The following is a 22,077-nucleotide window of genomic DNA, read 5'->3' as shown; positions in this document are numbered from 1 at the left end:
TGTGAAGCTTTACCTCACTAATTAGTCCGAACTGCAAATGTAGCTCGGAGTACCCTCGTCCAATATAGTCATCTCTCTCTCTCTCTCCCTCAGCGAGATCTCTCCCCACTGGCACAATGCCCGTGAAATCACCATAGCTTGGGGACGACTTCGCCAGAGTGTTATGAAAAACTGGCTGCATGGCTTAACTCCTCTCTGGTGCTCGAATCCCAAATCTGCAGAAGTCTCTGTCTCCTTACCATCAAAGGAGTGGGCTGACAGTGATGTCTAGCTGACACTCCCCCAACTGCCCAGTTGCTAGATGAGCTAGTCAATTCCAAATAGATGAGATAGCATTATCCATTAAGGAGGGAAAGAAAATAAAAGAAAGAGCTCTCAATCTCAGGGTCATGGGGCTGAAGAAAGCAGAAAGTAGAGCTTAAATGAGACTCCGAGTGAATTCTTTTGCAATACCATGGAAAAATCTTGTTAGGGTGGAAAAAATTGGTTGCTATTGTACCTTCTTAAAAGCCTTAGGACTCCCTCAGGAGCAAAATCTGGAATGTAGGGGGATGGTCTCTAGTAAAGACCCTAGCTTTGAAGGAGGAGATATCTGAAAACTGACATACTCTTAATATTGGAATTCTGGGAGCACGAAGGACACGAGATTCCAGAGGTACAAGGATTCCAAGAAAACGAATGAACACAAAAATATCCCATAAGGGACAGGGCTGTGGTGGAATAGCATGCTACATTAGCAAAGTGTGGGAGAACACAATCTAGGTCATAAAAGAGGACCCTCAAAATATGTGGCTGGAGATAGCAGCAAATGAGAGAAATATCTGCCTGACAGCATGTTTTGCGTCCAACAAACAGAACAATCACATCTCACGAGGGGACCCCTTCATATATTTGGGAGAGGATATAGCCATATACCCTAAAGATCATGAAATTATAATGGAAGGGGACTTTAATGCACAAAGAGGCTGCTGAAACAGGCTATCATAAGAGTAGAAAGAAAAAACCACTGTGAATGGCGGAAATGGATGAGGATAGGATATCCCAAACCACAATGGCACACATCAATGTTCCTCATGATTGATTGTGTGATTCGATTCCCGCTACTTCCTCATCTAGGCTTGCAGTCATTGAAGGGCAGCCAACTAACCTATGTGTTATTTTTAATTTTCTTCAAAAAGACTTCTATTATGTATGAAAGACTTCTACTACTTTTATTTTTTCATTAAAATTACTGCTATTATGTACGATAGGAACAGCCAAGATCACAGAATTCAAGGCATAGATACATCATATGGAGCATGAGAAACAAGTGGTAAGGTGCCATTGAAAATATATAAGGATATGCAAATCTTGAAGGAACCAAGACTGTGGCTGAAAGTGCCTCATCAGGCCAATAAGTGACTTAGAGAAGAAAGGATTGCCTCTCCACTTTCTAAGAAAAAGCGTTCTCTTGGCCAAAGCAAATCTTGAAGACCCCTACATCATAGACCAAATGGCCACCAAGGCCACTACATCATAGACCAGATGTGCAATATCTATCTAGATGCTAGCCATGGTATGAGTAGGGCGGATTTAGGTGCCGTCTAAAGCCTCAATACATCCGGATCTCCAAATGTGCTAGGCAGTGTTGCTAGTAACAATCTTCCAACCTCATATTACCGAATCCATAGTTATTCAGAATATTATGGAAAGAGCAACTGCATTCCTCAAGTTCCTCTCCTTTGACTTTCTTTCTTTCATTTTTCTTTCACCTTATTTGGATCTACTGAAACTGAGATCTTCCTTGTGGCATCCAAAATTGACACGTTTCTGCTCCGTACCTTTCGTCACCTCCCAGATTTCCCTGGCCACTAGATGACTGCGAACGCTAACTTTCCATATAGGATAGTGAAAACGAAGGGCAATGAAGCTCTCTCTTCATGTAGACGATGGAATTGAAAACTCTCTTCAATCTCTCTCTCACTCCCTCTCTTGGCACAACATTAGGGCCCAGAACCCAAACAGGCTGGACCCCCCCGAAGGTATTGTGTTTCAGTAAAAGAAAGTACAAAGAAAGCTCTCAGCTCACAAGCTGCTCCTCTTCATACGTGAAGTTCCCTTTACAAAAGCTCTCAGCTCTCACTTACTTGGCCACATGCCACTTGTCATAATCCTAGCTGAAATCCTAGCTACATGCCTCAAAGGACAACTCTGGAAATTTCATAGCACTTGGTCACATGGAGTATCTCCTGATTGCTTGCTAAGCTCCATGAGGCTTTGGGTTTTCAACCCCTCTTGGTACCTGCAACAATGAATTGAAACACACAACCATGGCACCCATTAATTGTTAGTGCTTGCATGCAAAAATAAACTCTAGACTAATCTGTGGGCGTCCCCACCAAGCAAACATGCTCTCATAACATAGAAAATACTCTGGTTGACCGAGGTCAACCCTCTTGACCGTAATGAAGGGGCTTTGACCGAAGGTCAAGGCGCCTTAATCAAAGCCAAAACTCACCGATCGGAGTTGAAACGCCATACGAGAAAGCTGATTGACATGTGACATGCATGTGAGAAATGCTGATGTGGGAGAGCAGTCAGTGCAGGTATAGAGCTGATGTGGTAGCTGGGCCAGCTTGTTGGTTTGCAATGTTGATTTGAAACTGGTTCCAGTACTTCTCTTGTGGCAGTACAAGCAACTTGCTGACGTGGTCAGGTTGAAAACTCATAGCCTTACGGAGCTTAGCAAGCAATTAGGAGATCCTCTGTGTGACCAAGTGCTATGAAAGGTCCAGAGTTGCCCTTTGAGGAATATAACTATGATTTAGGCTAGGCTTATGCCATGTGGCATGTTGCCAAGAAATTGAGAGTTGAGAGCTCTTTGTAAAGGGAACTTCACGTATGAAGAGGAGCAGCCTGTGAGCTGAGAACTTTTTTGTAAAGGGAACTTCACGCATGAAGAGGAGCAGCCTGTGAGCTGAGAACTTTTTTTTGTACTCCCTCTTTTACTGAAATAAAATACCTTCGGGGGGGTCCAGCCTGCTTGGGTTCTGGGCCCTAATGCTGTGCAGAGAGAGGGAGTGAGAGAGAGATTGAAGAGAGTTTTCAATTCCATCGTTTACGTCGTGAAGACAAAGTTTCATTGCCCTTCGTTTTCATAGAGAGAGATTGAAGAGAGTTTTCAATTCCATCGTTTATATGAAGAGAGAGTTTCATTGCCCTTCAATTTCGTATAAATGAAGGACTCTATAATCATGATCAAATAAATGGTCAACTGGAACTTTGGCTTGGAGTATTTACAACTTGGTGACAGACAGTTTGTTCTGTCAAGCTTCTAGACTCATCGAAGTTCAAAATGAGTAAATTGGATCCCATGGCAGGGTGTAGATGACCTGAAGTCTTTTTGGCTATTTTCTGCAATCACGGCAAGTTATTCACAACACACCTAAATATGGATCTCCTCCCTCCTTGGCAAGGTCTCCACTTGAGTTTGGTGTTGATCTCCAAGAAATGCGGGCTTTTCAGATGCTTTGCTCTGATACCATGTTAGAGGAAAGGATTATTTGCTACAGCCAACCCATACACAATGGAATAAAGAAAGCCTTGAGATCTCAAAACAAAAACTTGAATGCGACTCAATCCATGCATGTATTTATAGAGAGGAAGCACTTCAGATATGGAGAACTCAAAATACACACAGATATTTAGCCAAACTAATCTCATTAAGAGAGGTAATGTCCATGTACAAAATCTAGCCAAAACTGTGACAACACTATCAGGAAACCAATGCTGAGGTAAGGCACCAAGAACAGGCTCTGTTTGCTGATGAAACTGTTGTAGACCTCTCCTAGATCACCGCGTGTCCTCAATTGGACCTCAGCGGCTGCTCTAGGTTGAGCACTCCTGCAAAGTCTTCTCACAAGTTCTCTGAAGACGAAGTCCGCCCCATTGCACCACGTTATGGTCTTCCACAGTGTGAAGGTCTGCACCAAGGTGTACTCTAGATGTCTGGGACTGTAGGTGTGGATCCCTTGATCCCTCTGGTCCTTTCCCTGAAATGTGACCTGCAGGTTGAGACTACTGGAATACGTGGAACCCTCAAGTGGGGCTCCTGATATAGGGCAAGGGCCTTCTTGTAACAGGCTGTCTGACCTGGCAGTCTGCCAGCCAACCCAGTATAGCCAACCAACCACACTGTTTCCTATATATATAGGTCCATTTTGCAGGTGCCTATCTTCTGATATCCTCTCTACAGCACAGTCTTCTCCAGGTCCTGCAAAAGCTCTGACCATGCTGCTCCAATTGCCGTACCTTCTATTGCTGCACTGCCAACCTGTTTGTGCTGAGTCTGCCGACCAGATCTGTGGTGCTGTCCTGCTGACCCTGTCCATGGGCCATTGGCTGGACTGCACACAGCCCCACAATCAGCCCACATCCTGGGCATACTGTCAGTCCAATTTGCTGACCAGAGTGCCCCCTTGCCCCAAATCAACATTTAGAAGGAACTCTGTCTGCTGTCCATGTGTGCAGCCATGTTGCTGCCCACATGGAAGCCTCATCCCATCCCCTACTGATGCATCTACGCTGAGGCTCCTGTATCTTCCTTTGGGGGCCCACAGGTGTGTCATTGGACCTATTAATCCAACAAATCATTTTCTGGCACAAGTTAGCTCATATCATGATCTAAATACAATGCCAAGCAGCACAACATTGCAAAGCAAATTTGGCAAAGTGTCTTCCTTAAGCACGGCAAGTTGCATGCATCAAATGCACACACTGCAGATAGCATTGAAGATCATGATGCAAGAGAGTGATGAGCTATGGAGTCTCGCCTTCTGTGTGTGACAAACCTGAAGCTGCATGGACTAAAGCCTGTCATAAGAGAATTACAGGTAGCTGAAGGGGCACCTTGGTATTGCGCACCCCTAAGTTTGAATGGTGAATCTACTTGGATGCAGCACTACAAGCGAATGCCATCCAGCCATGGCCACAAAGAGTGTCCTTGCCCTATTGTAGACTGAGAGTGCTTACATGGAATATGAAAGCGTCTGGCATCTTTATGTGAAAGTATCCTACATTTCAATCTGAAATGACCAGAAGTAGAGCAAAACAGAAGGGTTTATTGTTGTTTCTTTTCAGATTTGAGTGCGCGTGCCCAAAGGGTGACTTGGCATTTTGGAGTCAAATAGGAAAAAACCGTTAACAGGCATCAGGATATGACAAAATAGAAGGCGCTTGTGGTAGTCTCCCTTCCAAAAGACTTATATTGAAAACATCAACAATCTAAGGAGCTTTTAAGTTTACATGTCCAGATTTAAGATTACTCCTCCAGCTCAGAAATGGACTTAGAAGTTTTCACAATGTATGAGTAAGAGCTACTAGGAATCACAAAAATGGTGTTGCTCTGGAGCTCTCCTGGTCCAAATTTAAACCATGCTATTGTCCTTCTAGTGTGAATCACTTTGATGAGTCTACATCTAAGGGTTTCCAAATTCCTCAGTAGCTGTGTTATTGCGTTTCTGCAATTGTTTAGATAACAGATAACTATCCTCAAAGTCTGAAAACATAAAAGACTTTCCCTCAATTCTGATGAGATGATAATTTTGAAATATTCTATTTCCACCCTCACTGGGTGCATCCTGGCCACATATCATTACATGCAGATATGCTTACCAGGAAGTCTGTTTATTGCAGGCTGATTTTGTAACCCGCTTTGATGTATGGAAAGTTGGCAATATATATATCCTTTAATATAGACTGGAAGGTAGGAGTACCCATATTAATTGTGGATTTCAAAAAGATAATAAATTCTGGGCCCTAAATAGTTGAGAGAGCCTTTAAAGATGCCATATTTTCATATATTTGTCTTTACTTTGGTTGCAATTTTCAGGGTTCTTGGTTTTTATATGCGCCTTGGATGTGTCACACAGGTTGGAGAATCATTATTGGAGCTGGTTGGTGGCACAAATAAACTTACGCAGGTTGGTCAAAAACCCTCAAATGAACAAATTTCAGATGCAAAAGAAGATAGTTTGCTCTCTTCACATGATCGGTCTGCTGGTTATGACGATGAGGTAAACAAGAAAGTACTTGCAACTCCTACACTTCGCCATTTTGCTCGGCAATATGGTATAAAATTGGAGGATGTTTCAGGCTCTGGAAAAGATGGAAGGATACTTAAGGAGGATTTGATGAAACATATTGCAAATAAAGAGGGATTGAATCAGGAATTGGCAGCATTGTCTGAAATCGCTCCAAAACCTGAGCTTGCCCCCCAGTCTAACCAGGCTGAAGAATCTTGTCATTCAAGCCAGATAGAACCAGGAGCTGTACCATGTGTTAACAAGAAAATGGAAAGCCTCCTCCCTGAAGATAAAATAATCCATGTGAGGTATACATGCAGTCCTTTCTTGCTTGTATAATGAAATCGTGACCTGTTCATATTGGCAGGCCTGTGGTTAGTGGGGAAATGATCCATTTCCATTCAGTCAATAAGTTATTTTACTTGAAAGTTTTAGCTTATGTCAATGTAATAGCCTATTTTTGACTCTTTAATCTGCTATAGGGGTTATCAGCGGATCATGGTGAAAGCAATGACAGCAGCTGCTGCAATTCCACATTTTCACCTTGTGGATGACCTTGATGTTGGTGCTCTTGTCACCTTGAGGAGCAATCTAAAAGATGTTTTTCTAGAAAAGGGCATTAAGCTTACATACATGCCTTTTATTATCAAGGCTTTGTCAGTGGCTTTGGTCAGATATCCATTGGTGAATAGTACCTGCAATGAGGAAGCTTCTGAGATCTGCTGCAGAGGTAAGATTTTCAATCATTCTTTCCATTTTGTGAGAACTTCCTTTTTAAACTCAAAGTTGATTTGTGCAAGCACTGTCTCTCCTTCTGCAGAGACACTGCGGTGTATCTAGATACCTATTCTCTCTCTTTTTATGGTCTCAGATATCAGTCTTGGTTGTGGATGCCTGCCTTACTGGATACCCCTTTTGTTTTCTGATTGTATCCGGTTGTCTTCAGTCCTGTAGACCCTTCAGTCTTTCGAATACTATAATAAACTTTCTTGTTTTCTCACCCCCCGTCCACCCCCTCCCCCCTTACCTGTGCTAAAAAGCTTGCTGAACTATTTTTCATTTCACGAGGAAGCACCGGATTCTCCAAGGACATTTTTGGGGTATCTCAAAGCTTTGATAGCAGCTTGCAATAAGGCATGGTGGCATTGCAATTTTTTCTATGATTACTTTCATCCTCTCTTTTCTCCCGCTGCATGTCTTTTGATTATTAGAAGGAACAAGGTGCATGCATGATGAATGCAAAGAGACTGCAATGGCTCCGTGGACTTTTATGGAAGATGTTGTAGAGAGGAGGCCAGGCCTTGCACACTCACAGTGGCGGAAAACTGCTTAACAGATACGAGTGATGCTCCTTTTCAATTAAGTGCCAGAGACTTTCCTGCATTCATCTTGCAATTCCATTGTGAAGTCTGTCCATTGTGCTTAATGGTTATGGAAGAGGTCTCTATTCCCAAGTATTTGCTGGAGAAGGCGACCTCAGCTGCAAGCTCCGGCTGCAGGTCTGCATGAGTGCCCTCGATCATCCTCCCCACCGGCAGCCAATTAAAGGTGAACTATGTGATTCACTGGATGCAAGTGGCTATCAAGCGGGAGGATAGGCAATGATGGTGGTGATGGAATCCTTAAGGATTTGCTTCAAGTTGGACGATCTACCAAATCTAGTAATGAAGCAGTCTCAGTAGCAAAGAAGACGTGCAAAGGAGGGTGGGCAGCGATGGCGGTGACGGACTCCCTAAGGACCTTGCTTCAAGCTCGATCAACCAAATCAACCACTGAGAGAGATAAACAAGAATTAGGCAGGTCATGAAACCAAATACCAATCTTCACCAATTTTGAGCTTATTTAAAAAAACAGTAAAGGATTTGTGCGGTTGCGGCAGTAGATGTTCTTTGGGGGCTACATTTCCCTTGAATGCACATGGCAGAAAGGGGCAGGAGTCGTTGAAGAATTCATCTTCATCAAGTTGTGAGTCACCACCGCCACTTGAACTTCTATCTCAAAATCTTACGAGCATGCTTGCATTTTCAAGGGATGATTCTTCCTTCCTTTCTCCATCTATGGTGACGCCAGCAATGGCCTTTTCATCTGCATCAGAATTCAGAAGCATGAGAAACTCACATTTACTGCTGTGGCACTGATGAATCTTGGGGAAATCTCTTGCAAAAGCATAGAAGAGGCTAATTTTTCTGCCATCGCCTTCCTCTAGAGTTTTTTACTCACCTTCTGGTAGCCTATCCCTACTCGTGCCATTCATTTCTTTCTCCTTATCAATTGCTCTGACCACTTTTTCTGCTCGTGAGTCATCACCAGCAAGATTCTGTCACATCTGCCATATGTCAGCCATTACCTTTTCTTTGACTACATCCCTAGCAGGTACCACTGGTTTGCAGGGGAGAGAACCAGATGGATCTAGGTCTACATGAGCTTGAGGACTCTGCCGCTGTCACTCAACCCCACCTGGTCATCCATTTGAAAGAAGATTTCTGCCATGGAGGCTTCTTCATTGGCGTACTGCTTGATCGGCAATCGCCTGGCTCAAGGTCCTTCGAGGAATGATCTTTAGGAGGCTTTGGCAGGCTCCACTGCTAGCATTACCGGAGTTTTTCCCCTTGGAAAAGGATGCTATCACATTTAGTTTGGCAGACTAGAGCATTTAGAGGAGGTTCTTATATGGAGCCATATTAATCTGCATACAGCGATTGGCTTTTTGCCAAGTGAGTATAGGGACATGGCTTCTTAGCTTTAGGGCCAGTGGCTTAATGGCCAATATATCCTTTCTTGGGCTTCATACAGAGTTTTAGCGCACATCCATGAGATAGGGCAGAGCTTGACAAAACACGTGTGCCTCAGGATCTATGGAGCGCTCTAAGGTGGATGGAACCTATGTGGAAACATGATGAAGAGAGTGCTCATGACATGTATCTCAAGTCAATTAGGTTCCAAGATAGATTAGCTTGGACTCATAAAGAGAATCTTGAGATAGTGCAAAGTGCTTGATTGATATTCCTTCAAATGAACCTCCCTTTTATAGGTGAGGGTACTTACATCCATTTGCTTGCTCACATGTGGGATATCTCCTCCATGCCATGTGGCAGCTTTCCCTTTACTCATACCTTTGCTCTACAAGTGCTCATGGCACCACAACTCTCAACACCTCCCCTTGGTGCCATGATCCTTTGGCTACTGCAAGGTGGTCAGATGTGAGTTACAAATCCATCACCTCCCCTTAGTGCATGCATGCTACTTAAGGTGGTAAAGTGTGATTTACATGTCAATACCTCCCCTGGGTGCTTTCATAGCTACTCTCAGGTGGTCAGGTTTGATTACAAAATATAGGCAAGGTTGGCAAGGTTTTTGCTTTTCAATACATTCCATTGATGTCACCTTTTGGCTCATGAAGCTATATATGCTGAGTCGCAGGTTGAGGTTGGAGAGGTTTGGCGTGGCTGGCTGTCCGTTGGCTCCTACCTCTAGAGCCTGGTTCGTCTGTTTGTAGAGCCGTGAGCAGCGGTGCTTGTGGAGTCTGTAGGCTCAAAGATGAGAATGGGTACTATTTGCTGGAGACCGTATCTGTGTTCGTTGCTGGAGTCGCTGGTTGGCCGTGAGAGTTGTTGATCGTATGGAGCTAATGGCGGGGAAGCTCAGAGGTCGTCGCATAGAGGCCGCCTTGACTTACGGGCTGTTGAGGGGCTCGTTTGTTGAGAGCCGTCACAATTTCTTCGAGTGGCAGAACTCTCCTTGGAGCTCTGTAGCGCGCTCTGCAGCCTCCGAGGCCAACAGCACAAGCAAGGAGGCAAAAAGCTTATCAGAGGGCCTTTCTTCTAGCACCTCTGTTGTCTCTTAGGAGAGGCACCTCCGCAATGGGCGGATGAAGTCTGATGGCTCTCCTAGCACCGAAGAAGAAGGAAGGGCATCATCTGCGATGCATTTTAGAGTTCGGAACGATCACCTTCACGTGTTGTCTCACGAGGATTATGAGGAATTTGTGCTTGTTGTCGCCTGCATTGTCATGCTGCTAGTCACTTCTCCTTCGTAGATAGGAGCTTAGATGTTGTAGATAGGCCACCTCAGTTGTAGTTTGAAAGTCAAAGAAGCAAAACTCCTCACATTACACCTCTCAAAACTTTGAAAATCTCATTCTCACATCTCTCAAGTCAAAATGAAGAAGAAAATACTCTCTCTCTTACACACACAATGTCTCTCAAAGAAACAATGAATTGAATTGAAGAAGATGAACGGAAACCTTTCAATCTCAGATGGACAGAACTCTCCCTTAATCTAGAACAAAAAACTAACCTAGGAGAAAAACATGAGCTCCTAAGACATGCCTACTACTAATCTAGGAATGGAAGCAATCCTAGTGAACTACTAATGAGCTAAACTAGGAGAGCTAAACCTACGCTCTGATACCATGACAAAACACGTGTGCCTCAGGATCTATGGAGCGCTCTAAGGTGGATGGAACCTATGTGGAAACATGATGAAGAGAGTGCTCATGACATGTATCTCAAGTCAATTAGGTTCCAAGATAGATTAGCTTGGACTCATAAAGAGAATCTTGAGATAGTGCAAAGTGCTTGATTGATATTCCTTCAAATGAACCTCCCTTTTATAGGTGAGGGTACTTACATCCATTTGCTTGCTCACATGTGGGATATCTCCTCCATGCCATGTGGCAGCTTTCCCTTTACTCATACCTTTGCTCTACAAGTGCTCATGGCACCACAACTCTCAACAGAGCTTTGGTCATGTGGTCGATAGGGATAGATCTTTTGCAAATTTGGCTAGAGGGGATTAGCCCTTTGTTTCTTCCATCCAAGTAGTCAGAGTGGAGGACCTACCATCCTGCATTTTGCCTTTCGACATCCATGGTTGTAGACAATAGGGACATTTTTCCACAAGAGTAGACATACTTGTCTTGTGAGTACATCAAGAGAGACGGGGACGTCCTCTGAAGGAGGGCTCTCAGCAGGGAGGACAGCAACAGAGATAGCAGAGGCTCCAACAACAGTGGGCTAGGAGATAGCAGTAGAGGCTCTTGAGGAGGCTAGAGAGAGAGGGGTTCTGAAACCGGACCAGAAACCCTAAAACGGATCTCTATTCAACTTGGAAACCCTAAAATGAATCGGTGATCAGCCTTGAAACCCTAAAAAAGAATCACTCTTGTAGAAACGCAGTCTGGATCTTCGATTGGCAGCAGAATTTCAGGGAAAAATACCATCTGATAGCTTCATCTGACGAGGAGCAACAGCATATTTCTTCAAGGAATCAAAATGAACAGAGAGAGGGAGAGAAAGAACAGAGAACACACACACTAGGGCCCAGAAATAAGGGATGGACCCCCTCGAAGGTCTTTATTGCAATAGAATAAACTTTGTACACTGGCTCTTAAAAGAGCATTAGGAATGATCAGGGAGCCTTGAGGCCCTTCTTTTATAGACTTAGACCAGCAAAAAGCTAGAGCCGCTTTTAATAGCTACTTTTTACAAAAATAGACTTTCTTGCTTTTTGCCCATGGTCGAGCCACTTTTTAAGCCCTTTCTAGAGCCCTGTGAGGTCTTCTTTAATGGCGCCATCTCCCTGATGCTTTTTGGTCTTGTGGGACTTGCTTTTGGGCACTTGCTCCATAATTTGCGAGCTTTTTTGTACTGTCGTACAAAACATGTGTGTGTGTGTGTATGTATATGTATGTATGTATGTATGTATGTATATGTAAAGGATAAAACACCTACACTTTAACCCATTAAAGGTTAGTGAAATGCATGCATTCCTAGTTCTTGGACTAATCCTAGTACCTTGTGGTCGTCTCCACAGTTCTTTTACCAATGCAAAGCAAAATAAAAACAATAAAACATATTCTAGTTAACCAAAGTCAACGTTCTTTGATCGAAGTCAATCTAATTACTCCTCTTTACTTCTTGGGAAAAATACCAATTGGTGATGTCCCCTCGGCTTCTAATTAGTTGTCCTCAATTGAAAAGCTTCTTGATACGGCTGTAAAACTTGAGGATACCTCCTCTTTTGGCATCGATTCCCTAATAGTTCACGTACTTTGCAAGATCCGTGCAGATAAGTGCTTTTCTTCTCTGTGCTGTATGCAATCTATTCTAGTTGGAGGTTCTCCTCCATCTCTTCCACCTTAGGTGGCTCTTGGAATTTGGTAACTTCCGATGGTTGACTTAGATAAATCTTGTGGCATTCTCTGCTTTTTTTGGCCAACTAGCCTTCCAGTAGACTGGGGCCCTTCTTCCCTTGCATCTAAAGCACTTGCTTTCCTTGCAGAGAATCTGGCATTTCGTGCTCTTCAAGAGCACTGGGCAGACATGAGCCATTCTTTTCTTGGCAAATCCATGCCCTTTTTCTTGGAGAAACCATGTGCTTTTCCTTGGCAAATCCATGACTTGTTTCTTGTGGAGTTGATTGCTTCTTCTTCCCTTGTAGATAACTTCAACTGTTTTGTAATAAGACGGGCTGCTTCTTCCAAGGGCTCTGTATCCCCCTCAACTTCTTTGGTTGCAAGTCCACCTTCAATTCCCAAATAAGAGAAAGAAACACTTGGCCAATGGTCACTTGTACCAATACTTGAAGTCGCATTAGGCTCTCAAGGACTTCTCATTTATGAGTAGTGTTTCCCTGAAACAAATTCAAGAAAACAATCCACTATTCTCCTTGCATTGCCATACAGGGATTAGATCTTCATAAGGCAAACTTTATCAACATAAAAGAGATACTTAGCCTTATATATTTCTCGGACCCTTTCTTTGTCTTCTTTTTTGAGAGACCCCTTGAGTCTTCTCTCATGGAGTGATTTACAGACATATTGTTATTGTTTCCAACTAGTGTGAACCTCTTCTTGGGATTGCTTTGGAAAGAACTATTCTGAAATAGATTCCATTCACTGCACAAGTGCTCCCACCAAGCACTTGCCGTGCTGGTTAGATATAAACATGGAGGGGTCTCAAACTTTCCAAATCATACTTGAAGTATTAATATTCTCCTATATTCATAACGGACATGCGACGTTTCCGGTAACAGAAATTAATTCCATAGCTCTATATTTCTTCGGCATATGTTCTTTATTTCCAATACTTCAACAAAGAGTGCTAAGATCCATGGGAGTATAACTGTGATATCTAATCAAACCAAGTGTGTGTACTACCTTTGTTTTCTTGAAAAAGAGAAACAACACACATCTTTTCCTTGTATTATAATACAAGGGTTAGATCTCAATCTTAATAAACATGAAAGAAAATACTTAGCTTTAGATGTTCAACAACATCTCTAAAACCACTCATCCAATGACAAGCCGACATACTTGGGTTTCTTAGCACTTCCGCTTAGGATTTTTGACCATAGAAAATGTCTGATCTGTATCCCATAGCATGAAGAAAAGTTAATGCTTGGCTGATGACTGACCTGTATATATATCTATCACAAATACTTGAGCATAATATGCTCCAAATATATGTTTCTTTTGTTTCCCTAAATGACAGAAGGGGGGAACCAATGTCCAATACTCGGGTTAGTGACTAGTCCCATCTAAGAATTCTTTAAAACCATAGCACTATATATCTTTGAATATATATTTCTGGATCAAACCATGCATCAATAGCACTGGAATCCGACTCTACATGAACCGCGATTGAAATCAAAACTTGAATTACTGAGCTGCCTTGTGATTGGAAAGGATCAAGCGTCAACTTGAGCAATCTGGGGTCGTGTACTCAAGAGTCGAAATAGATCAAGGCTGGACTTGTTTTGAAGCTTGACGGGCCTTTCTCTCCTCCAATAAGACTACAGAATCAACAACTTAATCTATCCGTGCAGATTAGTCGCTCTTCCATAAAGTTCTCTTGTTCTTGGATTGTCACCACCAAGGGAAGTGGTTATGCTTCGCTTTGATACCATTGAAACGGGACCAAAAACCCTAAAACAAATTTGTATTCAGCCTTGAAACCCTGAAACGAATTGGTGATCAGCCTTGAAGCCCTAAAAAACGAATCACTCCTGGTAGAAACGTAGCTTGGATCTTCGATTCGTAGCAGATAATCACCAGTATAGATTTCAATTCTCCTAGATAATAGGTAAAAACATCTAATAGCTTTGTCTGATGAGGAGCAGAAATAGATTTGTTCAAGGAATCAAAATGAACTGAGATAGGGAGAGATAGACAGAGAACACACACACTAGGGCCTAGAATAAACCTATGAGCGAGAGAACAATAAAGTTCTAGGCTCATAGGTTTTCAGCCTATTCGGTTCTTTTGATACTTCTTCCAGCCACAATCACCTAGCTTTTGGGAGTTGCTTCTCAATATCTCTTGCACATCTTGGTCTTATACAGCCATGGGTATCCCATTTGCCTTAGACTTGGTTATTTTGTAACACTCTAAAATCGAGGGCTCAAGCTCCTTACCACCTAGTCACGAGTTCACCGAAAATAACTCCCAATCTGTTTCCTCCTTGGAGTTCTCTCTAGAAGTCTCCCTCCAAGCCCACTGTATGCCATGTGGACTTCTAGATGCCAAGTGTCCTTCTAGGGGACCTTAGTCTTTACCCTTCTTGGCATCCCTCTCTAATGCTAGGTCCCACTTATGCCTAGCCACAATAATTTACATCCACCGTTGCAATGTCAAGCCCTCTTGGTTTCCCGCCTCACCATAATCACGCCGCATGGCTCCAGGATTATGGCTAACGTAACATTCCCTTCTCCTTAAGAATGGTTTACGTCCTCGAAAACAAAATTGGGAAAGCTCCTTTGGAGATTGCTTACTCTTTCCCATGTCAGACTTTCTTTGGGTTTATCTTTCCACTTAACCAAACATTCTTGCCATATTGTATCTAAAATTCTTTCTGGTTCATGTGGTAAAGATGCAGGTTCAATTAGTTCAGCTAGGACTTCATTTTTAATGAGATTATTATCATCTTCTAGTTTTCTTTTTAGCCTACTAACATGAAAAATTGGATGTACTCTACATCCCTCTGATAAGGCTAATTTGTAAGCAAGTTCTCCAATTCTCTTAAGTATTGTGAATAGTCCACAATACCTAGGAGAGAACTTCGGACATTTACATGTCTTTAGGGATTTTGAAGATTCAGATACCTTGAGGAAGACTTTCTCATTTACTTCAAACTCCAACCTTCTATGGTGGGGGTTTGCGTAACTTCGTGCTCTATCCTGAGCTCTTCTTATGCTATCTTTAGCTAACTTAAGCATTTGATTCATATCTTCAAGAAAGTCTTTGGCCGTTTGAACCTTCTCTTTTTCGAGTCCCACTGCCATTGGGGCTCTTGGTTAAAATCCATACATCATCATGATTGGACTAAAACCTGTAGTTGAATGTTTGGCACTGATATATGCAAGTTCTAATATGGGAAAATGCTGTTCCTAATTAGTTTTCCGTTTACTTACATATGCTCAAAGCATATCCTCAATGATGTAATTGACCCTTTCAGTTTGGCCATCACTCTGTTGATGATTTGCAGTGCTCATATTTAATGTAGTTTCCAACCTCATAAACACAGCCCTCCAAAAATGGCTGTCAAATTTGTTGTCCTGGTCACTAACAATACCCGCTGGTAGCCCATACAACCTATAGATATGCTCCACAAATAGCTTTGCTAATTTGGGAGTTTTTATGTCTTCATTGGTTGGAATTAAGTGAGCCATCTTGGTCAACCGATCCACAATTACCCACACAGAGTTATGCCCTATCTGTGTTCTAGGTAATCCCACAATAAAATCCATGGAGATGCTTTCCCATTTGTCAGATGGAATCTCCAATGGGTGTGGGAGACCTCCTACCTCAAGGCGTTCAACCTTATTGACCTAGCATTTTTGGTACTTCAATACATAGTCTTTGTTGGAACTATCAGAGTCCTAGTGTGTGTGGTCCTAGAGTCCTAGGAGTGTCCTACAGTTGTGTGAGTGTGAAGAGTCTTGAGGCCACTTGTGCCACCTCATGTGGTAGGTGTGATTCCTCCCCTAGATTATAGGATCTAGATTCTCTTGTGTGTGACCTCATCTATGAGGTGTCAGTGTGGGAAGATAAGGCTTGCCCAGCCTATAAATGAGGCCATGTACTTGCTATGATTTCATCCATCTATCAACATCAGCTATTGTGCCTCAGCTCTTGTCTCCAATCATGTGATGAGTGTCTCTCACCCTCTCCCCATTTTCAACAAATGGTATCAGAGCCATGAGCACGAATTGCTTGGAGATAATCGACACATTTCCATCTTGATGCCGACTTGCTTCTACGCCTATCTTCCACGCCCACCAGATCTGGACCAGCAACTGATGAAGCAACGTTCTTGACATTGTATGTAGTTGCTAGGCCATGGAGAAAGTCTCTGTGCATTTCTACACGCTCCCCCGCTCAGTTTGTCGCCTGCTTCTGCAACTGCGTCTTGTGGAGATGAAGCCACATTGAAGTAGTCGGCCTCCCTCGCAATCTGCTCACGCATCTATCTCGGCCAGGAATTCTTCCCCGACTAGGAGAAAAGCTACTGTTTTGAAGGACGCCACTTTTCTCCATCGCTCCTGGAAAAGCCTCTGCTGAAGACTGTGTGCTCCTCCCCTGTTTTCGCTCTTCACGTCACCGTCTCACCCGGCTGTCAAAACTGTATCAAAGTGCCCAGATCTATTGCCTGTTCTTGCTAGGGCCGTGGCCATCGACTTGCACGTCACCGTCTCACCCGGCCGTCAAAACTGCATCAAAGTGCCTTTGCACGCCATCTCACCTACTGCAAGTTTCAGTCCGGACAGTGAACGAAAGATGGCTTACATGGTATGACATGAAAAATTGCTGTTTTTAAGCTAGTGTCGAGCATGTATATAGTATAGCTCCATGTCTTCCAATTCCATTCCTGAAGTTATGCTTCTGAAGGCTGAAATCAGCATTCTTTCTTGATAGTCTGAGGTCTCCTCTGTGCCTATTTTTTTTTGAGTAAACATTGTAAGGGATTTAGACATTGGCTGTAATAACAGCTAAGGCCTTCCCACCAATGGATAGCATAAAAATCTCCTCGTTCATCGATAAATTCTCAGGGAGCAATTTCCCAACTTGGCAGACGAAACTCCGGCTGCTTCTTATGCGAGAAGGCATATGGAATATCACCAATGGCAAGGAGCCAAAACCCAAAAGTGACGATGCTAGAATTAGTTGGTGGGAGAACCAAAATGATAAAGCAATGGCTATCATTGGCCTAGCTTTAGCTGACAACCTTATCCACCATGTGGATTTTGATAAGAATGCAAATGACGTTTGGGAAAAATTAGAGAATTTGTTTGGAAATAAGATCAATAATTCCAAAGTCTTTCTTAAACAAAAACTCTTCAAGCTCAAGATGAAGGAAAGTGAAACCCTCAATGAACACTTGAGCAATCTTGGGTCAATTCTCCAACAATTATCTGCCATCTGAGCCATTGTTGAAGATGATGATCAAGTTGTTGTACTTCTCTCAAGTATTGAAGACATTTCCAAGTACAGTGAGATCCTTGCTGTCCTAAGAGTCAGCCGCAATATGAGCTTTAAGGATATGGTAGCTCATCTCATTGATGAGGACCGTAGGCTTACAGAGAAAGCAGAATCTTCCTTTGAACTTGACAAAGCATTCTTTCTCAAGAATAAGCCCAAGAAGAAAGGAAAACCTCTTAAATGTAATTACTGTCAGAAGCTTGGCCATACAGAGGATCGTTGCTTCAAGAAGATGCAAAGGTACAAGCCAAAGAACATGCCAATCTGGTTGCGGAGCAGAGCGAGGACGAAGGCGATGAAGCTACACCTTCTGGACCTAAGGAACAAGCCTGCACTGTTGCTGTTTCTGGTCTATCTCTCCATGAGGTGATAGATGAAGAGTGGGCTTTCTAGAGTCGTGTGTGTGTTAGGTACTCTACCTTGGGTAGTCCCCCTAAAATGATGTAATAATTTGTCATTTTGTGTGCCTTGTCCCATAAAAGGCTCCACTTATTTTCATGTACCCAGTTAGGAGATAGGGGGGTTGTTATGTCTTTCCTTTATCAGGCCTGGCCGAGTTCCAGGATGTTGGTGTACTCCCTAGACCTATGAGTTGGTCATGCATGCATGCTCAGATCCGAGTCTCTGATCACGTTGACACCTAAGCCATGAGAGTGCTTGGTTCAACCTCTGAATTATGCTCAGCTGTTAGCCTCTGAGATTGCCTAGGATGCACAGTCTGGATGATGTCATAGTTTCTCACCCTAGCTCCGAAGGGGGGTTTGTTGGAACTATCGGACTCCTAGTGTGTGTGGTCCTAGAGTCCTAGGAGTGTCCTACAATTGTGTGAGTGTGAAGAGTCTTGAGGCCACTTGTGCCACCTCATGTGGTAGGTGTGATTCCTCCCCTAGATTATAGATCTAGATTCTCTTGTGTGTGACCTCATCTATGAGGTGTCAGTGTGGGAAGATAAGGCTTGCCCAGCCTATAAATGAGGCCATGTACTTGCTATGATTCATCCATCTATCAACATCAGCTATTGTGCCTCAGCTCTTGTCTCCAATCATGTGATGAGTGTCTCTCACCGTCTCCCCATTTTCAACAGTCTTGGACGTCCTAACCTATTTCAGGCCAAAAGAATTTCCTTTTACATATGTCTTCTGAATTTCTGGGTGTCCAGCACTCGGACTATCATGATACTCAAAAATAATTTGGCGCCTAATGTCATTATTATCCGGTACACATACTCTACCCTTGTAGAGCAGGTAGCCATCCTCAATAGTATATTTTTTTTACTTGAGTCCTTTATCACTAATCTGTGATGTGTCACCATTTCCATCATGTGAAAGCCTCTCAATTAGTTGGATCCTTATTTCTAATTGCTTTCCATATTTTAGAGAAGTGAGGATCAAACTCACATTTCCCTTTCAAGGACTCTACAAAATCATTCTGAAATTGAGTAAACCTCAATTCATTAATAATTGGCATTCGATGAAGGGAGTCTGCTACCACATTGAACTTCTCCTTTCGATATATTAATTGTATATCAAACTCTTGCATTAATTCAGCCCATCTAGCTTTTCTACCTTTAAGCTATGGTTGATTACAAATCCACTTAATGCTCTCTTGATCAAAGATGATCTCGAATTTGGCACCATACAAATAGTGCCTCAATTTCTTCAAAGCATAGACTATAGCATAAGTTCCTTCTCATATACCGAGTAATTTCGTAGGCACGGTCTAACTTCTTGCTGCCATTGGTCGACCCTTTTGTAAAAGATGTCTGAACAGCAAAATCATTGGCATTTGTCTCAACCACAAATGGTTCATTGGGATCCACTACCTTTAAGACAAGAGCTGCTGCTATAGCTACTTTTAATTTTTCAAAACTCCTCTTTTGAGGTTCATCCGATATGAAGGTGCTTCCCTTCCCCTTAAGCCGGTCCGTCATCGGAACAACAACTTAGCATAATCTTGGATGAATCTCCTATAGAATCCTGACAAACCCAAGAATATCTGTAATTCTTCTAGATTTGTAGGATGTGGCCATTCGAATATGGCCCTTACTTTTTCAGGAATGTCCGAAGTACTTTACTTATTTTACGAAGAATTCACATTTGGATTCCTTAGCCAAAAGTGAGTTATCTCTAATCAACTCAAACAGTTTTCGCAAATGTTCCAAATGCTTTTTTCTGGTTTTACTATAAATAAGGATATCATCTAAAAATACTACAACAAATTTTCCTAAATATGGCCTTAAGACACTATTCATAAGTGTCATGAAAGTTGCTGGAGCATTTGTTGACCCAAATGGCCTTCCTTTAAACTGGTAATGTCCATATCTAATACGAAATGATGTCTTAGGACATCCTCTTCTCTAATTCGTACTTAGTGATATCTTGACCTTAAAGCAGTTTTAGTAAAATATTTTGCTCCTTGCAATCGATCAAAGAGCTCATCAATGTGAGACATAGGCTACTTATTTTTAATGGTGATTTTATTCAATGCTTGGTAATCTATGAATAAACGCATAGTACCATCCTTTTTCTTTACCAGTAAAACTGGTGCAGACCAAGGTGAACTACTTGGTTGAATTTGGCCCTTCCTAAGGTATTTAGTTAATTGTCTTTCGACCTCAAGCTCCTCCGTTTGACTAAGCCTATATGGGGGTTTACAAACATGGGTACGTTCAGGACTCAAGTCTACTTTATGATTTACTTCTCTCTCAAGGGGTAAACCATCAGGCAAATCAGACGGAAAAAAAATATTAAATCATTGAAAGAAGATTTATACTTTTTAACATCATAAAAAGCAAGATTACTTCTTTTTGATGCAGACGACATAAAATCACCAATAAAAGTAAGTTCACAGAGATATACCTCGCATTCTTCTTGGTATAGCAGTCGTTTCAATTCCATCGAACAAATAAGAGGAGAGTAGGGCACATCATGTTCTCTGTGAATTTGGAAGACTTTGCCGTCTTTTTCAAACATAATGGAGTTATTAAGATAACTCCGCTCTAAGCTATGTCTAGACTATACAACCATTCTCGACTAATAATAACATCTTTTAGATCGAGATGCGTAATTTGGAAATCCTTGACATCTTGATAACCTTGGATATCCACCTCTACACCATGAATCATGGTGTCCCAAACCTTTTTATCACTGTCCTTTGCCAAAGAGACCACATATTTATGGGCACTTAGACTCTCGGGCAATTTTAATTTCTTAACTAACGAGTAGTTCAAGAAATTATGTGTTGAACTATCATTGACCATCACTCTTACCCTTTGCCCCTTAAAATTTCCATGCATCCTCATTAAATCATGAGGACCAAAGGTGGGGTGCCACATTGTCGATGATAGACAACACATGTGGGTGCTATCCTCATGATAGTCTTCTACTTTAGTGTACTTTTCAATACCATTAAGCGGCAACACATGCACTGCATGTACTTGTTTTGGTGGAGGTCTATTTGGGGCTTTAGGTCCCGCTTGTTTATTTTTAGGGCAGTTCCAAGCAGCATGGTCTTTGCCCAAACATTTGAAGCAAAGGTTTGCCTGCTTGATCCTTTTATAATCCTCTTTCTTCAAGAGAGGATACTTTTGTGTTGAGGTTTCTTAGGTGGTGCCTGAGAAGCCGCCTTCTTAAATTGCCCCTTCCTTTTCAAATTTGGTAATTTGTTGAACTCAGAAACAAAATATGTTTGTTCGGAATTTCCAACTTTAGATTTCCCCGTCGTATCGTCGTAAATTTGGGCATACTTAATTGCTTCTTCAAAGATTTTGGGAGAATTTCTTCTCATCTCAATCTTACAAGTGTCTTTAAGACCTCTCACGAAACCCCTTATCTTTTGGAATTCATCAATTCCCTTCAGTTTAAGGCATTAGGAAAAAAGAGAGCTCATTTTGGGGCCCTGTAAGAAATTCACTATTTTCTCTTTTCTCTCTCTACAAAAGCAAGAAAATATGGATACTTGCGTGAGAAATGTCAGTGTGAAAAGGAATAAATATATTCTTTCACATGCTTTACATTCAATGTTCATATAAGAGCAACACGTTTCTGTGCAGAATTTGGTGATTCTGACACCGTAGACGCGTCCGGAACGGCCCAAAACCCCAAAAACGGCATTGAAAACGCTGGAATCGGACATCCGGAGGCCCGGATACGGCCAAAAAAGGTCGAAAAGTGAGATTTGCAGCAAAACGCGATTTGTCACCTTTTGAAAACGGCCAAAAAAGGCCGAAAAGTGAGATTTGTAGCAAAACGCGATTTGGCACCTTTTGAGATTTCAAAAGGTGCCAAATCGCGTTTAGCTGCAAATCTCACTTTTCGGCCTTTTTTGGCCGTTTCCGGGCCTCCGGATGTCTGATTCCAGCGTTTCCAGTGCCGTTTTTGGGGTTTTGGGCCGTTCCGGACGCGTCTACGGTGTCAGAATCACCAAATTCTGCACAGAAAATAAATTTTTAAAAGATTCAAATTAGATCACCTCATTAATGTGACATGCTTCTACGAACATATAGTACTATTTCTTTTTCTTATTTTCATCTTCTTT

The 22,077-nt window shown here is 42.3% G+C and overlaps 1 protein-coding gene across 6 annotated transcripts in view; it reads left to right on the top strand.

Moving 5' to 3' along the window:
- BCE2 (2-oxoacid dehydrogenases acyltransferase family protein) overlaps window positions 1-22,077 on the top strand; it is a 39,275-nt gene that overhangs the window by 2,899 nt on the left and 14,299 nt on the right. For all 6 annotated transcript variants that reach the window (XM_087373774.1, XM_087373751.1, XM_087373745.1 and 3 more), the window contains 2 exons: window positions 5,910-6,370; window positions 6,545-6,792. In XM_087373774.1, the coding sequence (XP_087229900.1) occupies window positions 5,910-6,370; window positions 6,545-6,792 (709 nt within the window). The remainder of the gene's footprint in view (window positions 1-5,909; window positions 6,371-6,544; window positions 6,793-22,077) is intronic.

The sequence above is a fragment of the Dipteris shenzhenensis genome, chromosome 1 (assembly GCF_047967505.1).
Source record: "Dipteris shenzhenensis isolate YYH24624 ecotype China chromosome 1, Dip_SZ_1.0, whole genome shotgun sequence".
NCBI classification, from domain to species: Eukaryota; Viridiplantae; Streptophyta; class Polypodiopsida; order Gleicheniales; family Dipteridaceae; genus Dipteris; species Dipteris shenzhenensis.
This window is presented reverse-complemented; position numbering and strand designations above follow the sequence as displayed.